Below are 21,600 nucleotides of genomic sequence, written 5' to 3' on the forward strand. Positions count from 1 at the left end.
CATTTGATTGGTTTGATATTGATCAAATCCCCCCCCCACCTTCACCCCTAAAACACGCACAAATCAAATAAAAGTCTCTACTTGTCATGCGAAACATTATTAAAAATGACATGGATATTGTTTTACATTATTCTTAAGACAGAGAGGAAGAAGCCAACTATGGCGTTCCAAAAATGGTTCTCAATTGACCGTAACATACACGGTATTATACATTAATACAGGAACACCGATATGAAAATGTCGTGTTCTTACAACATTGAACGATCACGTAAATACTTTTTAATGACGACGTTCCGTTTCTATTGCTAAGCAAAACGATGTTAAACTAATGTTACGATCTTGATGATGGTAAAATACATTCGAAGATGCTAGACAACAAACAAACATCTGAAAACTGTTACGCTAACCGAGTGTTTAACTTTTCATCTTAAAGGTTTGCTCAATTCTTGTTCGAGAGTGTATAAAGTAAAACCTTCTGGCTTCTCCGATTCTTAAATCTTAAGAAGACTTTGTCGTGTTCAGGTTTTTATTATGTACTTTTCCAGTTAAAATAATTGAAATTATGCTGGGTCATCTTTTTAGATACTGTTAGTTTTATTTATTTTGCGTACAATCCCTTTTTTAAGTTTCTTTTTCACGCATTAGAATGATATATGGTCATTCTAATTGAAATTGACGATATTTTTTTATTTTTATCGACCAATATGCGGTAAATTCACCTGATGATATATATTGAGCTTTCATAACGATCAATCTATCCATTCAATTTACAGAAACAATTATGTATGAGCGGACTGAATTAGTTCTTTATCATTGAATAAATATAAAGTTTTATTTACAAATGTTTTTACGATAACGATTATCATAGGGGCATGTTTTTAATGAAGAATCAAATCAAACTTTAGTTTGCATTTATATGAAATATGAGAAACACATAAGCTATTTTTACTCATTTCTTTATTATAAAACTTTTGGTTCGTTTCCGAAATACGTGTCTGAAAAGAAATTTCTAACTATATTCGAACATAAAACAGTCAAAAACAGAGACACGAGAAAGTTCATCCAAATAATTAGGTGTCTAGTAATAACGCCCATGCTAATAAACTTCAAATCAACGTCAAATCATCACGTTTTCAGTAGAAACAAAACTAAATTAATAATGAAGATGCAATGCACATGCATTTATATTACTGTACAATATATAGTCATTGCAAAAAAAACGTCAGAAGATGCATAAATATAATGTCTTCATACTATGCAAAACAAATGTCGTATTCCAGTGTCGACAATAGTGCTAAAATGGCTTCAATAGGGGTGTTTAAATCTTCCCCGATAATAAATGTAAAAAAGGGAGTGGTTGATAATTTTAACATATTATCTATATTGGCCTTGGGTCCTTCGCCGACAACAACAACAAACACACCATCGTCTTTCAGATTCTGAATTTCACGGAAAACATGTTCAGAACTGTCCTTGTCGAATGTGAATTGGGAAAATATAATAACAGCTTTACGTCTAGACTTTTCAGAATTCAAATGAAATTCACTCGAAATATCCTGCAACAAAGAGCTTATATTTGTACGCGAACATTGTCCATCTTTCTTGCATGTTTCTCTTTTTTGAACATGTTTATTCATAGCGGTTATCATGTCATAACTTGTCCTGTATTTGTCAAACTCAAAAACTTCCTCGGCAACGCTTTCGTATGTAGACAGACTGACCCTTGTCTGGTTGTTATCTGTGTGGAGATTTGTGATCAGAGCCTCTGCCGTTTTCAGAACTGCGTCCAGCTGACCATAATTAAAGGAGGAAATGTCGAATGCAACGGCAACGTCCGAGTATGATTTTGTACATCCTAAATTGAAAACAATACTTATAAGCCAATAGAATTTTAAAAAAAGTTTAATTAAAATAAATCAAGAAACCATTGATAATTCCATAAATATTTAATGAGCTTTCGAAACAACAAATTGAACAAAGTGCGTTCAAGAAAAGTTTTACTAAGAAGTTAATTTGCATTACAAGTGGAGTTGTCCGGATATGAAAAACGGGTCATGTAAGTGTATTATGCAATGCGAGATGAAGCGTTTAATATAACATAACAATATAGTTGCAATTATAATACATCTTTTTTTCTTCTTGTGAAACTACTACATACGTTTGCATCCATACATGGTAGATTTCTGAACACTCCGAACCGAGTCGTTACCATGCTGAGGGAACACATTAAGAAGGGATGCGCAAATGTCCAGCAGCTCTTTATGAAACACATACTTGCCGGACCCGATGCTTTTTATTCGTATGTTTGGATAGGACAAGCGCAGCTCCTTTGCTTGGTTGACAGTCTCTATTGATTTGCTTGACATGCCGTCCGTCAGAATAATAATGTATCTATCCACGTCAGCACGTCCGCCGTTGGTTGTTACGAATGAGTGATCTTTCACAAAGGCCAATGCTTTGTCGGTAAAAGTAGCCCCGTGTATATCATCGGGGATTGTCACATTGTCTACAGCGTCTATGATGGTGTTGTTGTCATATGTGTTGCTTAGATTGAAAACAGCATGGGGCTCACTAGCGTACAAAACTAAGCTGAACTGGAAGTGGTCTGGTCCAAGTGGGAACTGAGCAATAAAGTATTTTACGAAGTTCTTCTGTTCGTCAAACACCTTTCGATCTTGACTGTCCGAAACGTCAATAATAAACACTATATCGGCAATTTTGTAAGGCGAACACATATCTGAAATAATTAAATATTTCAAAAATTGTTAATAGACTTCACCTCTAGAATACAATCAATTTAAAATGTAAAACGTTATAAAAAGACACGAGACAAACACATGACGAAGACAAAAACTGCCATTTATGCATAAACAGCATTGTTCAACATACTTCATGTAAATAAAACGTATGAATTATCAACTTATTCGATATCATTATGTAGTTCAGACGGCTTAACTTTCAACAAATTGGTTAACTGTATTTTACCTATTTGACAGTTGTCACCCAAGTATCCATCTGCACATGTACAGTTGAACTCCTTACCACCGTTTTGTAAATGACACTGCCCTTCGTTCATGCAGCGGATTGGACTGGAACAATCTGGAAAATAACCCCTTGCGTTCACATACAAATTTATTCGTTTCTTTGTGTTAGAAATTCACTTGCAATAATAAGATATAGATAATATGTAAAATGTGGCCATTTATATTACTTTAACATTATAACAGGGTTAGCTTTGGTTTATCGGTTTTGATGTTAAATGTAGTTAGTTTTGCTAATGTTATAGTTTTATTTGTTCAATTGTATTTAAGTCATTATTGCAAAGTTAGTCAGTTAATCTACGCACATTTTTCCTGGGTCAGATTCTTGACAAGTACTAAGTCCACATACTTAGGCCAAGCACCCACAGCTGCTCTACTTGAATTGACCTTGTGGTCTCAGATTTATTGCAAGCGCTCTACCAACTGAGATTGATATTCCGGCTATTTGAATGTAATAATCTTACCGATAAATTGGCAGTCCTTTCCTGTCCAGCCCTCCTTACAAATACAGCGGTAGTCCGTTCCACCATTGATGTCGTCAACACAAACGCCTTCATTGGTGCAATACAATCCACTGTCGCAGTCTGAATTGTCAACATGTTTTTGTTATCTTATCTCGGCGTAGAAATGCCATTTGTATTCCGGGATATTCAATACGTATTGCATACAAATTAAAGGTTTTAATTTATGAACATTCAAACAAAAATATCAAATTATTTGGTAGGGTCTCGTAACCACTAATAATGTAATGAACAAAAAGGGTTTTCGATGTAAATGCCTCACTGTTAATATATGGCAACATTTATACATCGCTTTTCTACGTTATTTATCATGGCAACTGATATCTTGCCAACAATGAAAAAACTATTAACATTACCAATGAGATGGCATCGTTTTCCTTTCCATCCAGCTATGCAATTATTGCATGTGAAATCGGTATTTCCAGACATCGCAACACACGTTCCACGGTTGTTACAATTTTCTTCTGCAAAAAGCGTGTACTTTTCTTGATTGAATTAATGATATTTGCATATAAAAGTATTATTCAAGTAGCCGTTACTTCTGTACCGCATTTATATAAATGGGATTTTAAAGAAGATTTTATTTTTTATTTTTATTTTTCAGTTTACGAAGTACATGCAGATTTTACCAAAACATAATATAACTATATTGTGTCCTCAATACGATCGAAGACTTCTCGTTGTGTACACCTACTTAGCAGAGATGGCTGTCATGCAAATGAATTTACTGCGGTAAATATTTGAATGACTGCACACGACAACGGTCAAGCCGGAACAGTTTAAAAGCAAAAACAGATCTTTAAATCTTTATTATTATACGTTCTAGCACGTCATCAAGAAGCCTTATCAAATTTATATCACCATTCATAATACCAAAAATATGCATATACTCTGTACCGAAAAGAGAAAGATGATTTCACCACACCAGGCAAAGACAAATACTATCGAGGCATTGTTCGCTTTAATGGCTGAATAACACAAACCTAGGTATCCGCAGTATTTGGACCAACAAGGACACTTGCATCGAAAGTCGTTGATATTGTTGTCAAAGTAACAATTACCATCACCTCCTGGACAACTGTGATAGCAGTCTGTGCAAAAAAGCGATGCAACTTTTAAAAATGCATCAACACAAATTTATAATTGAAATTACGGAGCAAGAACGGGTTATCGTTTAACGAGTCAAGCAGTTTTGTAAGAAGAAGAACATATCTGATTATTAAGCGCGTATGTAATTACCCCCATTCATTCGGGAAATAAAGATCATTTTAGTAAAGTCGATGTTTGGACAAGGAACAAAGGCTGGATTAAACTAAAGAATCGCGTATTATCGGTTTTTGTTCATCGGTTTTATACATTAAAAAAAATCCATTGTGTACGATTATGCTTCTCTGTTTAAACTGATATGAAAAACAATATAGATATGCACACATTTACGAAAATGTAACTGCAGTTTGAGTTCCAATATATTTTGTAAAACTCGCTTCATACACGTTTCTGCATGCAATATCAACCTAGTTCTTAAATCTGTTTGCTATAAATGTTTTATTCCATTTTAATTTACAAATAATATCTGGTATACTTCTCTGATTAACATTGCTTTGACAACAACATAGATGCACAACATTCACAATAATGTCATTGTAGTTTAGGTATCAAGATGCCATAAGTAGAAATCACAATCGGGAAATCTCGATTTAAATAAAATATAAATAAAAAAAACACATACTACTTGGTGCGGCTCCTCGCTTGACACGTGTATGTTTCTCTTCTTGTAGGCCTTCCAAGAATTCTAATTTGAATAATGATAATAATAATAATAATAATTATCATTATTATTATTATTATTATTACAACAATAATAATAGTAATCATCATCGATACTATCCTACTCAATCATACTGACAATCGTTTGCTTACTTTTGTATGAGTACAATCTCGTAATTGACCGCGTCCAAGTAGTTCAGTAAGTCTTATAGAACCATCTGACAATACAGCATGTCAAACGAATACAATTAGTTGTAAATGGCAGTTATCTTGAAGTTACCAAGACTGAAGAAAGATATGTTTACTAAAGTTTGAAGCTATCAAATTGGGAAATGATGCCGCATGAAAGAAAATACTTGAAAAATAATGAGAAATGTTACTGGCCAATATTAATACTGATACTGGCCAATATTAACTCCATAATATAATCTTTTGTTATATGGATTGCAAACCTAGTTATGCTATTTAAATGTTTAAATGTTTTATCAATGTGTGTAAAATACCGGTAACACAAATATAAAAACTACCCCTATTTAACGAGCTCTGTTTAAACTACAACTACTACCACTACAAGCTTGATGCTAAGGCTATCACGTTTAAACGTTTAAACGGTCGCGTTTCGTGTTTTGCTCATAAACGTTTACCAAAACAATAACCGTTTAAACGATAGTCAATATTAATAAAATAAATATTGGGGTGCAAATAACGTAGCCGACTAGCCGTACGAAGTATAGCGACGACGAACTGCGAAATCCGGGTACTTGCGGTAAATCCGAGCTACCCATTTGGCAGTAATTTATTTCTGATTGGTTAGAGGATGGCACAGACATGAACGGAAACTAACGAAAAATCTTCGCTACTTTCCGAAAATCTTACAACAAGGCAACGAAACAGTGCGTATGCCGCAATCTTGAAATATTTTAAGTGATTGATCAGCAAAGTAAAACACTGCGGTAGCATGTTGAAAAGCAATACTTTAACCAAATTATATATTGATTACGTTTTTGCTAGTTAACTGGTTTTTCATTTTCTGCGGTCAAACGATATGCACATTGTATTTCATGTGCAAAATACGTACATTTCTTTCAAAGTGTCGTTTTCGGATAAAGTATTTTTCATCGATTTTACATTATTTTCGACATTCATTTTTTTTATATAGAATGACGAATACACATGTGGTGATACGGATGGTCTGGTTTATAATACTTTATGGTTTTAATATGACGTATTGCGCGAATGGGATATGCACTGAATATTACTTCCGGAAATAATTACTATTTTTAGTTTGGAAATGCGATGGTACTGATGCTTTTTAAACGGACATAGGGATACCGTTTAAACGGTAACGTTTCGTTTATTTCATTTCGTTTAAACGTTTAGAAAAATATGTTAACGTGATACCCTTACTTGATACTAGTTTTTATTATACACAATTATAAAAACACAGCAAAAATAACGCACACACAAAACACTTACGCCACGTGAAGACAAGTAAAGCTGAACCATAAATAACTGTTGGCGACAACATTATTCTTCGTTTTAAATATCCACTTTTACTTCACTTACTGCTAAAACCTAATCATATCTACCAATTTACGTGTTTGTTCTCCTATTCAGACGGAAAATCTACAACTAAACGGGCTGATTGTATTGATTGCCAACTCAATAATTTTGGCAAAATTACAAAGAGGAAGAGTAAGAAATTTCAATACTTAAAGGGGTAATACCAATCAATAGCCTTGCTAATATTTAGCATGAATTTGCAATTGCAAATATTTCGACACAAATATTATGAGTTTTCAAATGAAATCGGAGCTTGGAATACCTGCTTAAAAATGCAATTAAGTTAAAACAACATCGAAATTCATCATATATATATATATATATATATAAAGTTAATGGTCTACTATTAAAGACTAAATTATAACCAACAAGAAACAAGGCAACACCACGAAAGCAGGTTGTCAACGTTTAAAGGTACCGTCAAACACGACGACGAAGAAAAGAAAAGTTGTAAAATATCGTATTTTTTACAATTATTAGTTTATATTGAATAAAATATCACGACTGGTATATTACATTACTTGAACAAAGTTCATATTTTCAGTATATTCCGTGATAAAATTTCGCGAAGTGAAATCGAAATAACATCGCGAAAATAGATGACAAAACGATACACACACTATAAATAACGCAAGGCGTTAACTGGTAGTTACCTAGTACCGGTACCCAGTAAAATTTATAACCGAATATACTAAAAATATGAAAACTTAACAACTTTGTTCAAGTAATGTAATATACCAGTCGTGATATTTTAATCAATATAAACTAATAATTGTAAAAACATACGGTATTTTACAACTTTTCTTTTCTTCGTCGACGTGGTTGACGGTACATTTAAGATACTAATCTATTTTTATAATTCAATCCTAATGTAGGTTTGCATGTAAACTATAAACATATACATTTGTAAAACCCCTCCCCTTAAATACTCAATTTTTGGAGAGAAAAAAAGTGTGTGAGATGTTCGTGAGAATTTCAATCAGCCTACGGTTTTAAATGCAATTTTGTAAGATTAATAGGTTTAAACTAAAAAAAAACTGGTTAAATAGTAAACAGACCAGATTAAATACCGACAGGAACGTTATCATCTTATAATGTCCTTGAGTGTACGTTGTTCGAGATAAGCATAGAAGGGTCGTGTTTTGGCTGATTATCAAGTTCTATTTACAGTTGGCGTCATGTCAATAAAGGAGACATTAAAATTATAGATAAATATTTTAATAAAATACTTGTACATATAATGAAGATATATTCACTAAATACAAGTTTATCAAATGATTGTTTAGTAAAATTGAGTTCAGAAAACTTTTCCCATTTCTATATACATGTATACAATAATGATCTTAATTTTATTCTACAACTGGCATTCCAAATACCGTACAAATAGTAAGGTTTTTTGTTTGTCTTTTGTGTACATCGATATTTTGGACAATATAAATGTTATAACCCTTTACTGAATTTATGAGATCAGCATTATGTATAAGGACAATTCTATAATGTGGGAATTCCCTACTTAAACCATTTTGGGTATCGATTATCGAGCTTTTACTTCAGATGATTCCGTTCAATTTAACCTCAATATACCCGTAAATGAAATGTAATCCTTTTCCATCCGAAACGACTCATTGGTATTGGGTTAGCCTCTAGATAACCTGGCTCAAAGATCTATAAATACACAGTTTATTTATAGATATAGAACAACAACGGGTTGGGCTACGGTTTCTCGATTTCTCGATTATTTATTAAAATAATGAAAGAAACACGCCCTTTCAGGTATTGAACCAAATAAAGAAGTGCAATTTTGAATATAAACATTTATTTATTCAAGGAATTTGGAACATTTTAAGGTTGAATATTATACATAATAAAGTGAGTCTTGTTACCGCGTGGTTTATTTGACATACCTGTGAAATGAACAATAGACTCATAATTTTGAAAACACTGGGGATTTGTTGATAGTTAAATTATATTTGTGTATGCAATACCAAGAAGAGTGAACGGAACAGGGTTTTATTCATTCATTCATTCAATCATTGATTTATTTAGTCATTCTTTCATTCCTTCACTCCTTTATTCCTTCTTTCATTTCTTCCTTCCTTCCTTCCTTCATTCATTAATTAATTTATTTATTTATTCATTTGTTTATTTATCTATTTATTCATTCATTTATCCTTCAATCCGTCCGTCCGACCGTCAGTTTGTTCGTTTGTGCGTTCGTGCTTTTTTGCGTTCGAGCTTTCGTGCCTTTGTCCCTTGGCTTGTTGGTTTTTTCTTTGGTTCGTTCGTTTGTTTGTTCGTTTGTTTGTCCGTTCGTTTTTTGTTTTTTTTCTTTTATTTGTTCTTTTGTTGGTTTGTTTGTTCGTTCGGTCGGTCGGTCGGTCGGTCGTTCGTTCGTTCGTTCTTTCTTTCATGTATTCATTCATTCATTCATTCATTTATGTATTTATCTATGTAAGTTTTTATGATTTTTATGTTTTTTTTGTTTCTATGTTGTCATTCGTTTATTAATTCATTAACTCATCTGTTCATCCGTCCGTTCATTTGTTTGTTCGTTCGTTCGTTCGTTTGTGCGTTCGTGCGATTGTTCATTGGTTCGTTCGTTTGTTCATTGGTTCGTTCGTTTGTTCTTGGGTTTGTTCGTTCGTTTGTTTATTCTTCCATCCATCCATCCATTCACCCATCCATCCATTCATTCATTCAATATTTTGTTTTGTTTTTTATATTTATTTATGAAGTTTGTCTTGAACTGTTAAAAAAAAATTAAATTAATTAAATGTATTTATTATTTTTTAAATACATGTATGTAAAAAACAACTACAAAATAAAATATAATTGTAATAAAACGTTCTTAAGCGGTGATGAAAATGATTGAAATTGTCTTAGAAAATAATGTGATTGAATTCTGTGGACAAGAATACAGACAAAAAGAGGGTGTAGCTATTGGATCGAAACTTGGGAGAAATTATGCGTGTTGTTACATGAGAAAATGGGATGAAAAATTATCTGAATGCAATAAACAACCAATATTTTAGAAACGTTTCAAAGATGATGGTTTTGGACTATGGACACATGGAAGTGACGAACTTATGAACTTTTTCGACTATGCTAATAAAATACATGAAAAAATCAAAGTAGAGTTAAGATGGAATACAACACAGATAGACTTCTTAGACACAAAAATTCAACTGGAAGATGATAAAATAACAACTGATTATTACACAAAGCCAACCGATAAACATCCATATGTCCACTGCGGTTCAAAGTCTTAAACTATGGTTCAAAGTCTTAAACTGAGGTTCAAAGTCTTAAACTAGGGTTAAGACGCGCGGAATGCACATTAATTATTTAACAGTTAACTATCGGGTTAAAATACTTTGAACCCGAGTTAAAAGTGCCGTTTGCAAATTTATTCCTTAAACCCGAGTTCAAGAGTTTGAACCGCGGTTCAAAGTGTGTCTAAAAATAGATACAAATTTCTTATCTACATAATTCAGAGACAACCAATCAGCGGAGCTTAAACCACAATTAGAAAGCAAATTTCACGATTTCATTGATCGTTTCTTAACTATAGAGTTAAGAGACTTTGAACCGCTGTCTTATACCCGGGTTTAAGGAATTTATATGCAAACGGCACTTTGAACCCGGGTTCAAAGTCTCTTAACTATATAGTTAACTGTTAAACCGTGGTTTAAGGAATAAATGTGCATTTCGCTTACTAAATATATAATTTATAAGATACACTAAAGGGGTCAATATTCTTATATACACAGGGAGCCAAATCAAAATGCGAAGTTTTTAAACAGCAGTCTAGATAATTATATAGATTGTCCAGATGAAATTGTGTAAAGAGGTTCTGATTAAATATTGTAGAGGGCCAATCAAATATTGCAGAGGGGGTCCGAGCAATTAGTCTCAAGTTAGATTGTGTATTAAAACGGGAGACTAATTCCGCAATTCTGCATCCTCCCTTTTGTAAAGGGGAGAGGGGGGTCTTATTATTTAGGGGAAGGCGATAATGTGGACTGGTTGTCATTCCACATGTCTGAATGAAATTCAACAAGGTATCAAAATGTTCATCTTGATGATCTCAAGGTCAAGTTTGAATCTGGGTTATATCGGGTCAAAAACTAGCTCACTAAGTCAAATGGTAGAAAAGGCTTGTAAACACTCACATTTCTATGCCAAAACACTAATTGCTGTGGCATTGCATTTTACAAATGCAGTCTTGTTGAATAAAGCACTCAGTCATTACATTTTCGTTTTAACATGTTTAACATTGTCTGAAAAATATTAAATTTGATTAACAGACAGTGGCAGATTTTATTTTTTAAATAGTTTAGTTGCATGTACATATGAAAACTCAGCTTTCTAGCATTTAGATTTTTTTCAGTCTGTGGATCATTAGCTTTCAAGCAATACTTAACCTTTTTTATTACAGGATTTGATGAATTGATTGAAAAGAGATGCCTTGAAATGCTTGATAGTGCAGTATGCTGTGTCACCAACAGAACAAATGGATTACCATTACTGTTTGACAATTTTATTATGGGGTAAGTGTGATGGTGTTAGTTAGCTCTTTATAAATGCTGCTGGCAAGCTGTGCTGTAGTAGCAAAGATTACATGACATCATTTGCATAGTGAAGGCCTTATCATAGATCCATCATCATAGATCCATCATCATCTTTGTCTTTCTTCATCATCGTAGTTAGTCTGGGCACCTTTGCCAAACATAACTGTTATTGCGACGATAACTGTTGGTCGCTGGACGGCATCGGGTCCTGCTGTTGATTACCTAGTAGGTTCCTTCATTTCAGCAATTGGTGGATTTAAGACAAAAAGAGACTGTGAAAATTAGTGTTACTTTGGCTGATGAAATGTGAACAAGGTTGTCGCCCTGATCTTCATAAATATTTGTAAGAATGTTTATCTCAATGAAATGAAGGTAGAGTTTGAAAGTGGGTGATATTCGGTCAAAAAACTAGGTCACCAGGTTAAATCATAGAAAAGGTCTGTTAACACTCGAGAAGTCACATTTTCTTTTTGATCTTTATTAAAAAATCGAACAGAATGTTGTCCTCAATGAAATCTAGGTCAAGTTTGAAAGTTGGTCATGTGCGGTCAAAAACAAGGTCACCAGGTCACATCATAGAAAAAGTCTGTTAACACTTTAGAGGTCACATTTTCTTTCTTATCTTCATGAAAATTGGTCAGAATGTTCATCTCAATAATTTTTAGGCCAAGTTTGAAAGTGGGACATGTGCAATTAAAAACAAGGTCAACAGAGTTACAGGACCAATCACAGGAAAAAATAAGTTTACACTCTAGGGGTCACACTTTCTACCTGATCTTCATGAAAATTGGTCAGAAAGTTTTTCTCAATAAAATCTATGTAGAGTTTGAAAGAATTTGATAGGTTATCAAAAACTAGGTCACTAGGTCAAATTATACAAAAAGTATTTTGACCGACTAGAAGATACTATAGTGGGAAGCTATTTAACCAGGCTCTACCTGCACAATTAATAAATGTCAATAATTTCCCACATTTGTCTATATTTTCATATACATCAATACAACCGGTGTATATCTATGACTTTATATACATCAATAAAACCCTAACATCAGATTTACACTTATCATTAAACATATAATGTTTGATAACATACAGTGGCAATGTTGAACCACTTTGTGATCTGGAAAATTCCAAAACTATTAATTTTCTTTTCCTTGTAACTTTCCTCTCCAATTTATATAAATTTATAAACAAGTTCATATGATAATAACATCTAAAAACACAGATCACAAAGTTAAAAGACTTCAACAACTCCATTGCAGCATATGCTGAACAATGGGTCTAGTAATGATGATGTCACATATAATAGTATGATTTTTCACCATCACTACTTATACAAATTGGGCTATTCTCTTTCTTTCTTTTTCTTTTTAACACAAACAACATCAATAGAATAATAATAATAATAATAATAATAATAATAATAATAATAATAATAATAATGATAATAATAATATAACATCTTCATAGTAGTTTAACAGTATAAAACAATGATTCTAACCGCAAATAAACTTAAGTACTATTGGATGTAATTATCATTTTTTCTTTCATATATTTATTCCCCCATTCGAAGAAGAGGGGTATATTGTTTTGCACGTGTCGGTCCGTCGGTAGGTCGGTCCGTCCGTCCGTCCACCTGATGGTTTTCGGATGATAACTCAAGAACGCTTATGCCTAGGATCATGAAACTTCAAAGGTACATTGATCATGACTGGCAGATGACCCCTTTCAATTTTGAGGTCACTACGTCAAAGGTCAAGGTCACAGTGACTCGTTCTTGGATGCAGTTTAGGACCACATTTGCAGATTATATTATGTACTAGTGTCGTGGGGTCTATCTACCAGGGCTAGCGCTGTCCCAAAATGTCTTTGAGCCAACCAGTTTTTTGTTTTTCGGTGCGCGACAACTGGTTTGGAAATAATTATATATACATGTGCTATCAACTTGTTATACCCCCCTTCGAAGAATAGGGCGTATATTGTTTTGCACATGTCGGTGTGTCCGTCCACCAGATGGTTTCCGGATGATAACTTAAGAACGCCTAGACCTAGGATAATGAAACTTAATAGGTGAAATGATCATGAATGGCAGGTGACCCCTATTGATTTTCAGGTCACTAGGTCAAAGGTCAAGGTCAGAGTGACTCGAAACAGTAAAACGGTTTCCGGATGATAACTCAAGAATGCTTACGCCTAGGTGCATGACACTTCATAGGTACATTGATTTTAAATGGCAGATGACCCCTATTGATTTTCAGGTCACTAGGTCAAAGGTCAAGGTCACAGCGACTCGAAAGAGTAAAATGGTTTCCGGATGATAACTCAAGAATGCTTACGCCTAGGATCATGGAACTTCATTATTACATTGATCATGACTGGCCGATAACCCCTATTGTCAAGGTCGTCCTTTGTGTATTTTTTTCTGATTCCAAAACGGATTGACCTATTTGTTTTTGCCAATAAGTAATTTTGGCGAATCAGCGCGATGTTTATTTAAACGCTTTAACTGTTATAAGTAAAGCTTTTTTTAGCGAGGCTGTTTTCGGACAAAACCCGAGCAATTGTCATAGCCAGCTCGTCCGCCGTCCGACGTCCGCCGTCCGCCGTAGGCGTCGAGCTAAAACCTTAACATTGGCTCTAAAATCAAAGTGCTTCCACCTACAACTTTCAAACTTCATATGTAGATGCACCTTGATGAATTCTACACGCCACACCCATTTTTAAGTCACTAGGTCAAAGGTCAAGGTCACTGTGACCTCTAATATCAAACTTTAACATAGGCTCTAAAATCAAAGTGCTTCCACCTACAACTTTGAAACTTCATATGTAATTGCACCTTGATGAGTTCTACATGCCACACCCATTTTTGGGTCACTAGGTCAAAGGTCAAGGTCACTGTGACCTCTAATATAGAACTTAAACAAAAACCTTAACATTGCCTCTAAAATCAAAGTGCTTCCACCTACAACTTTAAATCTTCATACTTAGATGCACCTTGATGAGTTCTACACGCCACACCCATTTTGGGTCACTAGGTCAAAGGTCAAGGTCACTGTGAGCTCTTAAAAAAACAAATTTCTGACAAGCTTTCGCAGCCGAGCGTGGCACCCGTTATGCGGTGCTCTTGTTTAATTATTAGATTTTTTATTAAAGCACCGCACCAACACTGCAAAGTACCCTATTATATTTATGGTTCAGCGCAGTAAAATTTGGCTGACCATATGGCCGTTTTCGGCCGTTTTAACGCAGAGTAGCTATGTAAAGCAGTGTGCTCGGGCAATGGTTTTTAACCGAAGTCCCGAGGGTAAACAATCACATAAGTCAGTCACTTAGAAGTTGACGTTGAACCAATGAATTTCAGGTGAGCGATACAGGGCCCTCTTTTAGCTCACCTGAGCACAACGTACTCATGGTGAGCTTTTGTGATCGCCATTTGTCCGTCGTCCGTAGTCCGTCGTGCGTCGTGCGTCGTCAACATTTTGCCTTGTGAACACTCTAGAGGCCACATTTATTGTCTGATCTTCATGAAACTTGGTCAGAACATTTGTCCCATTGATACCTCGACTGAGTTCGAAACTGGGTCATGCTTGGTCAAAAACTAGGTCAGTCCAGGGGTGATTGACTCCTGGTTTTTAAAATCTATTGAAATCCCTGAAGGGTGAAAGTTTAACGGACAGACAACAATCACGGTCACAAAAGCTCATCTTGTCACTGTGTGTCAGGTGAGCTAAACATCAAATATCTATTTCAAAATAAACTTTTTATGTTTTTTATAAAACAACACAATCGCTGAAACATGACATTGGGTATATAAACTTCATATATCTGACATACATGTACACAGTTTCATGTTATCATAGCTTGGTCACTACACAGAATTGCAAAACTCCACACATGCCAGGAAACAATCAACACCCTGGTGATCACTTTCAATGTTCACAGTTTGTGCTAGTCTTGTGAAGTCTTGCTCGTTCAGAGGACAGTCTACATTTGACACATTGGTGATCACTTCTTCTCGGGGGGCTACCTCCACCTCGTCATCAATGCCATATTCATTATAGTCTTGGATGGCCTCCTCCGGAGCACGGAACACCATGTCGTCGATGCCCCTATGACCCTGCCCAGCTTGGCGCATCATGCCCTCAATGTAGAGCTGTGTGGGGGTTCTACCTCTTTCACCCCTCAACCTGTGCAAGTTCCGGCCCTCACGCAATATGTCTAACGCTCGCTGGACACGAGTCACAAACACGTGATGAAGGCACCACATGTGCACTGGGTTTGCCAAATCCAACTGTCCAGACTCCTCAAGATGCGAAAACAAGCCGTGAAACACGTTTGTTGCACTGGCAAACAGGTCACGCCAAATGCGTTCAATCCGCTGATTGTGGACGCTCCTTCCAGTGATGAAAGAACCCCGACGTGTTCCACGATGCGCTATCATAAACGCCCCAACACCGGTATTCTCCAGCCCGTGATCGCTCTGGACTCTTGGTGGGACACCATAGCGCTGAGTGCCTGTCATACAGGCTTTTGTCATCGTGGTAGCCTTGTTGTTGGTCGCAGCTTGGAGGAAAACATACATCCGCAAGAAGCCATCGATGCCTCCGTGTATGACAAAACCCCATCTGAAAAAAAAGGTATAAAATTGTACATACTTGTATAGATATTACAATGTACATGTACTAAAACGGCAAAGTATTTGTTTGATTTGGTGTGTATCTATGGCCTCAAGTGGAGGGGGGTAACCAGTCAAACCAAAATATTTGGTCCCAAATTGATCACAAAATTCAAATCTGCCGATCACCCCAATTTTAAATTTTTAATCTAATAAATTGTGGCAGAAGTTGTAGAAAACTGATACACAGTTTCCACAACATTCTAAAAATAGCTGAAATTAGAAAAATTGGAATTTTGAGCAATATCATGCATATTTTTTGGCAAATAAAGCAATATTTAAATGCTCCCCCCCCCCGAATCTACAAGCAACACCAAAATTGCACAAAATATGTATTAGATACCATTAAAAATGCACTCTGACATAATGTACAAAGTTTAACAACTACTGCAGTACAAAATAGAAAAGCTAAAACAAACAAGACTATTTGTAAAATGCTATGCCATAAGAATGAGTGTTTTGGGATAGAAATGTTTACAAGCTTTTTCAATCCTTTGACCTAGTGACCTAGTTTTTGGTCCAACATGACCCAAATTCAAACTTGACCAAACAAATAAACATTGTAACAACCAATTGTGATGATGATTGAAGCAAAATTGTGGCCTCTTGAGTGTTTAAAGTGATTGTTTTTTCCATTATTTCAATATTTGACCAACTGACATAGTTTTTGACCCCACATGACTCAGATTTGAACTTGACCTTTATATCATTAAGATAAATATATTGACAAAAGATCATGAAGATTAAAGCAAAAATGCGACAACTGTAATGTTTACAAGGTTTTTCTATCATTTGACCTAGCAGACTTACTAATTTTGTACCTTATCAATTTGTGGTTTCCATCTATGTGCAACAATGAGTTTGGACCAACAACATTGTACAGCCTTCGTCGAATCGAGTGACACCATCACATGGCTACGGCTGCTTCGTCGACCCGGATAAGACTGTCAGCAACACGTTGTCTTTGAACCCGATGTCTTAGACTCTGAAGATGTCCCTGAACCATTCGTTGCCCATGTGTCTGATTGCCATTTGTTAACTCTCGGACCAGATTGTCAAGTTCCTCGTTGGAGATGCTCGTGTACCTCCCCCTGATGCTTATACCATATGACCTGAAATTATTTAATAGAGAATATTTGTTTATTTTGAGTGGATATGAAAAATATATATCTCACTGAGAAGGGAGAAAATATGTTTTGCTGTATGTTTGTGCCTTTGCAGCAATCAAGATGTTGTGGTGTGGCTCCCATTACAGTGCAATCTGACTAAAGTACTCGATCTTCCCTTCGTCCAGATCTGGAGTCGAGATTGATTCTATTTTAAACAATCAGATTAACCGAATCGCTATTATCATTTAAATAACATGTTTCATCTGCATTTCGGTTAGATAAGCACTTGAGCCTGAAAATTAAACGTTTTTTTTTCCACGTTTAAAAATACCGGTAGATTCATATCGTTTACACATGATTCATTAACAAAGGACTGATTGGCGGAGATGGACTAGTTCATCGCGTTATCAGATCCTCAAAGCGTAGAGGTTTTGAAGATATGATTTTAATCACATTGACTGCATGGTCGCCTATATCATTCAAACGGTAAAGGATAGGACCGAAACGTTAACCAGACATAGAAATGTCTTGTGGACAAAAGTACTGTTGGGAATGTCTGTTGTTCATTATAAATTTTAGGATGATTTTAATTTGTAAAAGAAGTACTAAATGACGTCATTTTACAAAAAATGAAATAACTTCCTAAAAATTGTCACTTAAGGTACCTAGCCAATACCCATTTGACATTCAAATGATTCAATAATAATGTGTCAAAAGGGCATACCTGTGCCTATTTAAGTTTAAAAAAAAACATTTTACAGTGGCTTTGTTTTTTGGGACACCCTGTATACACACTGTTATTCCCTTGACAGGATAACATACCTGAGGCGGCGCTTAATTACTGAATCTGACACATGAAGCAGACTAGCAATAGCTCGTCGTTTGAAGCCTGCTTCAACAAGATACTCCAGCTGCTCTCGACTAATGACGTAAAGTGGTCTGCCTCGGGTTGTAGTCTGTTTTGAGGCGAAGAAACCAACGAGAGGCTGCAGCGTTCTGAAAAGATAAAATCAACAAAAGTTATTACACAAATAGTATTATAGTAATATCAAGAGCACCACCTACGAAAATTTGAATCAGTTTCTCGTTAACTTTGAGAGGTGGGTAATCATTATCGGCTTTTCAAGTCTGGACAAGTGTTTTATAGGCAATAATATCACCTGTCAATAATACCCGAAAGGGGAGTTAGACAGTATATATAAATATATAGGCTTTATATAGGTATATAGCGGGTTGCCTGTCCCGTGTTCAGTCAATGGCCTTGAATGTGTCACATTGTCATTGGCCAGTGCCAGTGGGTCACCAGGTAAGGGCGGGGAGGTGAAATTTTTTAACTGAACAGTTTATACTTAAAGTCGGCCAATAGAAACAAATGGTTCGCAAGTAATGGGATCGAAAATTATTTAAATGGTCAGGGAAAATACTAACCTCTTTCGATCTTCAATTGTTGACATCAACGAGTCGAGAATCTCACACAACCGTTCAAAAATGGGAAAACGGGTAAACATACGTCGTGCATTCCGGCTTAATGCTGTCAAAGTGTTTAGACTAGCTTCACACAAATTTGCTTCTGTATCTTGTGTCACTAGATTTCTACATAAAGAGTGAATAATGCGAGTTGCTTCTTCTCGAAAACCTTCGACGTCCGCCATATTTTTCAGAAACCGGAAATTGACTAGACCGGTCTCAGCAGTTAATAATATTTATTACATAAAACGATTTTAGAATAAATACCGTCAATTTTGATATTTTAATTCATTTTTTTCCTCAATTAAAAAAGAGATTTTGAACATTTATTATGGATAAATCTGAAGGAAAAGCGGCTCAAGAGACGAATGTTTTGATTGGCTGTTCAGAAAAATTGTACGTCGACGCACAAAAATGTACGTCGAAGTACAAATTGTACGTCGACATACAAATATATACGTCGAAATGTATTTCATATTTGTACATCGACGTACATTTTTCATTTTACCTAGTAGGTATTGTTGACTTTTGACCCAAATGTTACGTCATATAAAGGAACGCACCAAAGAACACGAGGCGGATGAGAGGCTACGGAGAGATAAACCAATCTCAGAACATTTCAATGGTGTTGACCACGGAGGGCAGGACATTGGTATATCAGTGCTAACACAAAAACGAGACAGTTGCTATTACAGACTTATTCAGGAATTGGAATTCATAAAGAAGTTTGAATCACAATCACCAAATGGATTAAATACCAAATATCAAATTGATGTCCTGCTACGGGAAATTATCTAGTAAAAATATTTGTGAAAATCATTATATGTTAATCATCAACATAAATGAATGTAAAAATAATAGTACTATATGCAATTTAGCGTATCCATAATATGTATATGATACATAAAATAGCAAGTATACATCATTATTTAATCGTATATCATTATATCATATTTTACGTAGATATGGATTGATATCATTAAATTCATTAAATAAGTTTACCCTATTTATTTAGTGATACAAAGTTAAGTTAATTTATAATTATATATGATGATGTATTGTTTTATTGTAAAATATCAATTTATTAAGTACATTGTATCTAAAGCACACATTTGATATAAGATTGAGACATGTAATATGTAAGTATTTAAAGTCATTTCATTTTTGGCGAATTTTTAACATTTATGACGCCATCATGTACAACGTCATTTGTCGTTTAAAAACATTTACTTTGTTATTTAAATAGTGCTGTCAAAAGACGTAAAAAAATGTAGTTTACGGATATTTTCCATTGTTTTGATAAAGGCATAATGCCGAAACGTTAAATTAAAGGAAAAGAATCAGTGATTTAAAACGTTCTTAATTGACATACTGTTAATAACTAAAAAGATATATTTAATACAAAAGCGCTTTAACCTTCCTTCAGGCTTGCCATTCATTAAGATGCTTAATAAATATTAAAATGATACAATTATTCGATACAATTATAATGTATGTCTATCTGCATGTGTGTACATCCAAAACTTGTTATGTAAAAGTCTTTAGGGAAATATCATCGGTCATCTACCAAGGGTGCTTTTCACAGTATAATACAAGATTAAAATCTAAATGACGAGATATTGTGTCAAGCACGTTATGAAATAACTTAATAATTTATGCGAAAACTAGTTATCTATGACAGCACATACTACATGTGAAATAAAAATCCGCTACCAAAACATCTAATGGGACAGAGACGCAATTATATTATATTCATGTAATAACTACGATTTTTAGTCTGAAGTAATCTGTTTAATTTTAAGTAACATATTAACTGACTACATAAGATACGAATTACTTGGTGTATTATTTACTTAATTGTATTTGTCGTCCTCAGTTAACTCGATGTGAGGTTTTTTCTTCCAGAAAATCACAACTTCGGCTTTTATATCATCTATACTATTTAATTAAAAAGTAAACGGCGCTATTTTCAGACTCTTAATACGAATTTTATTTTAAAAATGGATTCCATATTATTTTCCCTATGCTCTCTTAACAAACATGTTACCACAATAAAACAGCGGAAGTCTACACTGTGCATTAGCAACTTGCTGTGGAGATCCCTATCGTATCCTTTTAAGCGTCAAGTTATCTTATATAGATCAGACATCGGCCAGCTCAATAATAACTTAGTCTGACTTAATTTTTTTGTCGTAAAGTATTATGGTGAGATTTTTCTTTTGCAAAGCGCAAGGAGTCATAAATGTGTGTGTTAGAATGTGTGGAAAGACAACTGCGTCTAAATGAAATACTTCAATGGCATTTAGTTCAATCGTTAAGATCACACGTATGTTACATAAGTGATATGCCATGTGAAGACGCATATAGTAGTGCTTCATGTAGTATCAGTTATATGCACGCACACACGTGTACAGTTTGAATATATATACGTTTACATGCATGTACTTGATATATGTTGTTTTCCTCTGCAAATACCATAATAAGCGTTTAAAAGTGCACGGGAAATGTGATATGTACTTTTTATTGATTTATAAATTGCATCACCATGAATTCAAAATGTCATACTTAAATATACAATACACTACAGTAAACACATTTGATGTGGTTGATAAGCGACTTTAAACTGAAAAAAAAATCAGTAAATTATATAGAAACGTTTCATTTCAACCTTTATTTTCACAATCGGGTTATACGCCGAGCATTAAAAAATATATTTCTTGCTATTAATATAGTAGTTTCATAAAAATTGAATCAACACATGTAATAGAACTGGGGTAAATTAACAACTAAAAAAATATATGTATTTTCATATTACATTTTTAAAATAAAGAGAGTCACCCTTGAGTTAATTAAAAATATACTTTAAATAGAAATCGAAACAAAGAA

General features: G+C 34.5%; 1 protein-coding gene across 1 annotated transcript; it reads right to left on the bottom strand.

Annotated features, from left to right (window-relative positions):
• Positions 1 to 1,051: 1,051 nt before the first annotated feature.
• LOC127862154 (collagen alpha-4(VI) chain-like) lies at positions 1,052 to 6,979 on the bottom strand. Its single transcript, XM_052401153.1, has 8 exons — positions 6,806 to 6,979; positions 5,292 to 5,354; positions 4,546 to 4,653; positions 3,919 to 4,026; positions 3,506 to 3,625; positions 2,986 to 3,099; positions 2,159 to 2,737; positions 1,052 to 1,855 (listed from the first exon to the last, which is right to left on the bottom strand). The coding sequence occupies exons 1-8, from the start codon at positions 6,855 to 6,857 to the stop codon at positions 1,254 to 1,256; spliced, it is 1,746 nt and encodes a 581-aa protein (XP_052257113.1). The 5' UTR covers positions 6,858 to 6,979; the 3' UTR covers positions 1,052 to 1,253.
• Between the last annotated feature and the right edge of the window lie 14,621 nt (positions 6,980 to 21,600).

Source organism: Dreissena polymorpha, chromosome 16 (genome assembly GCF_020536995.1).
Source record: "Dreissena polymorpha isolate Duluth1 chromosome 16, UMN_Dpol_1.0, whole genome shotgun sequence".
NCBI lineage: Eukaryota > Metazoa > Mollusca > Bivalvia > Myida > Dreissenidae > Dreissena > Dreissena polymorpha.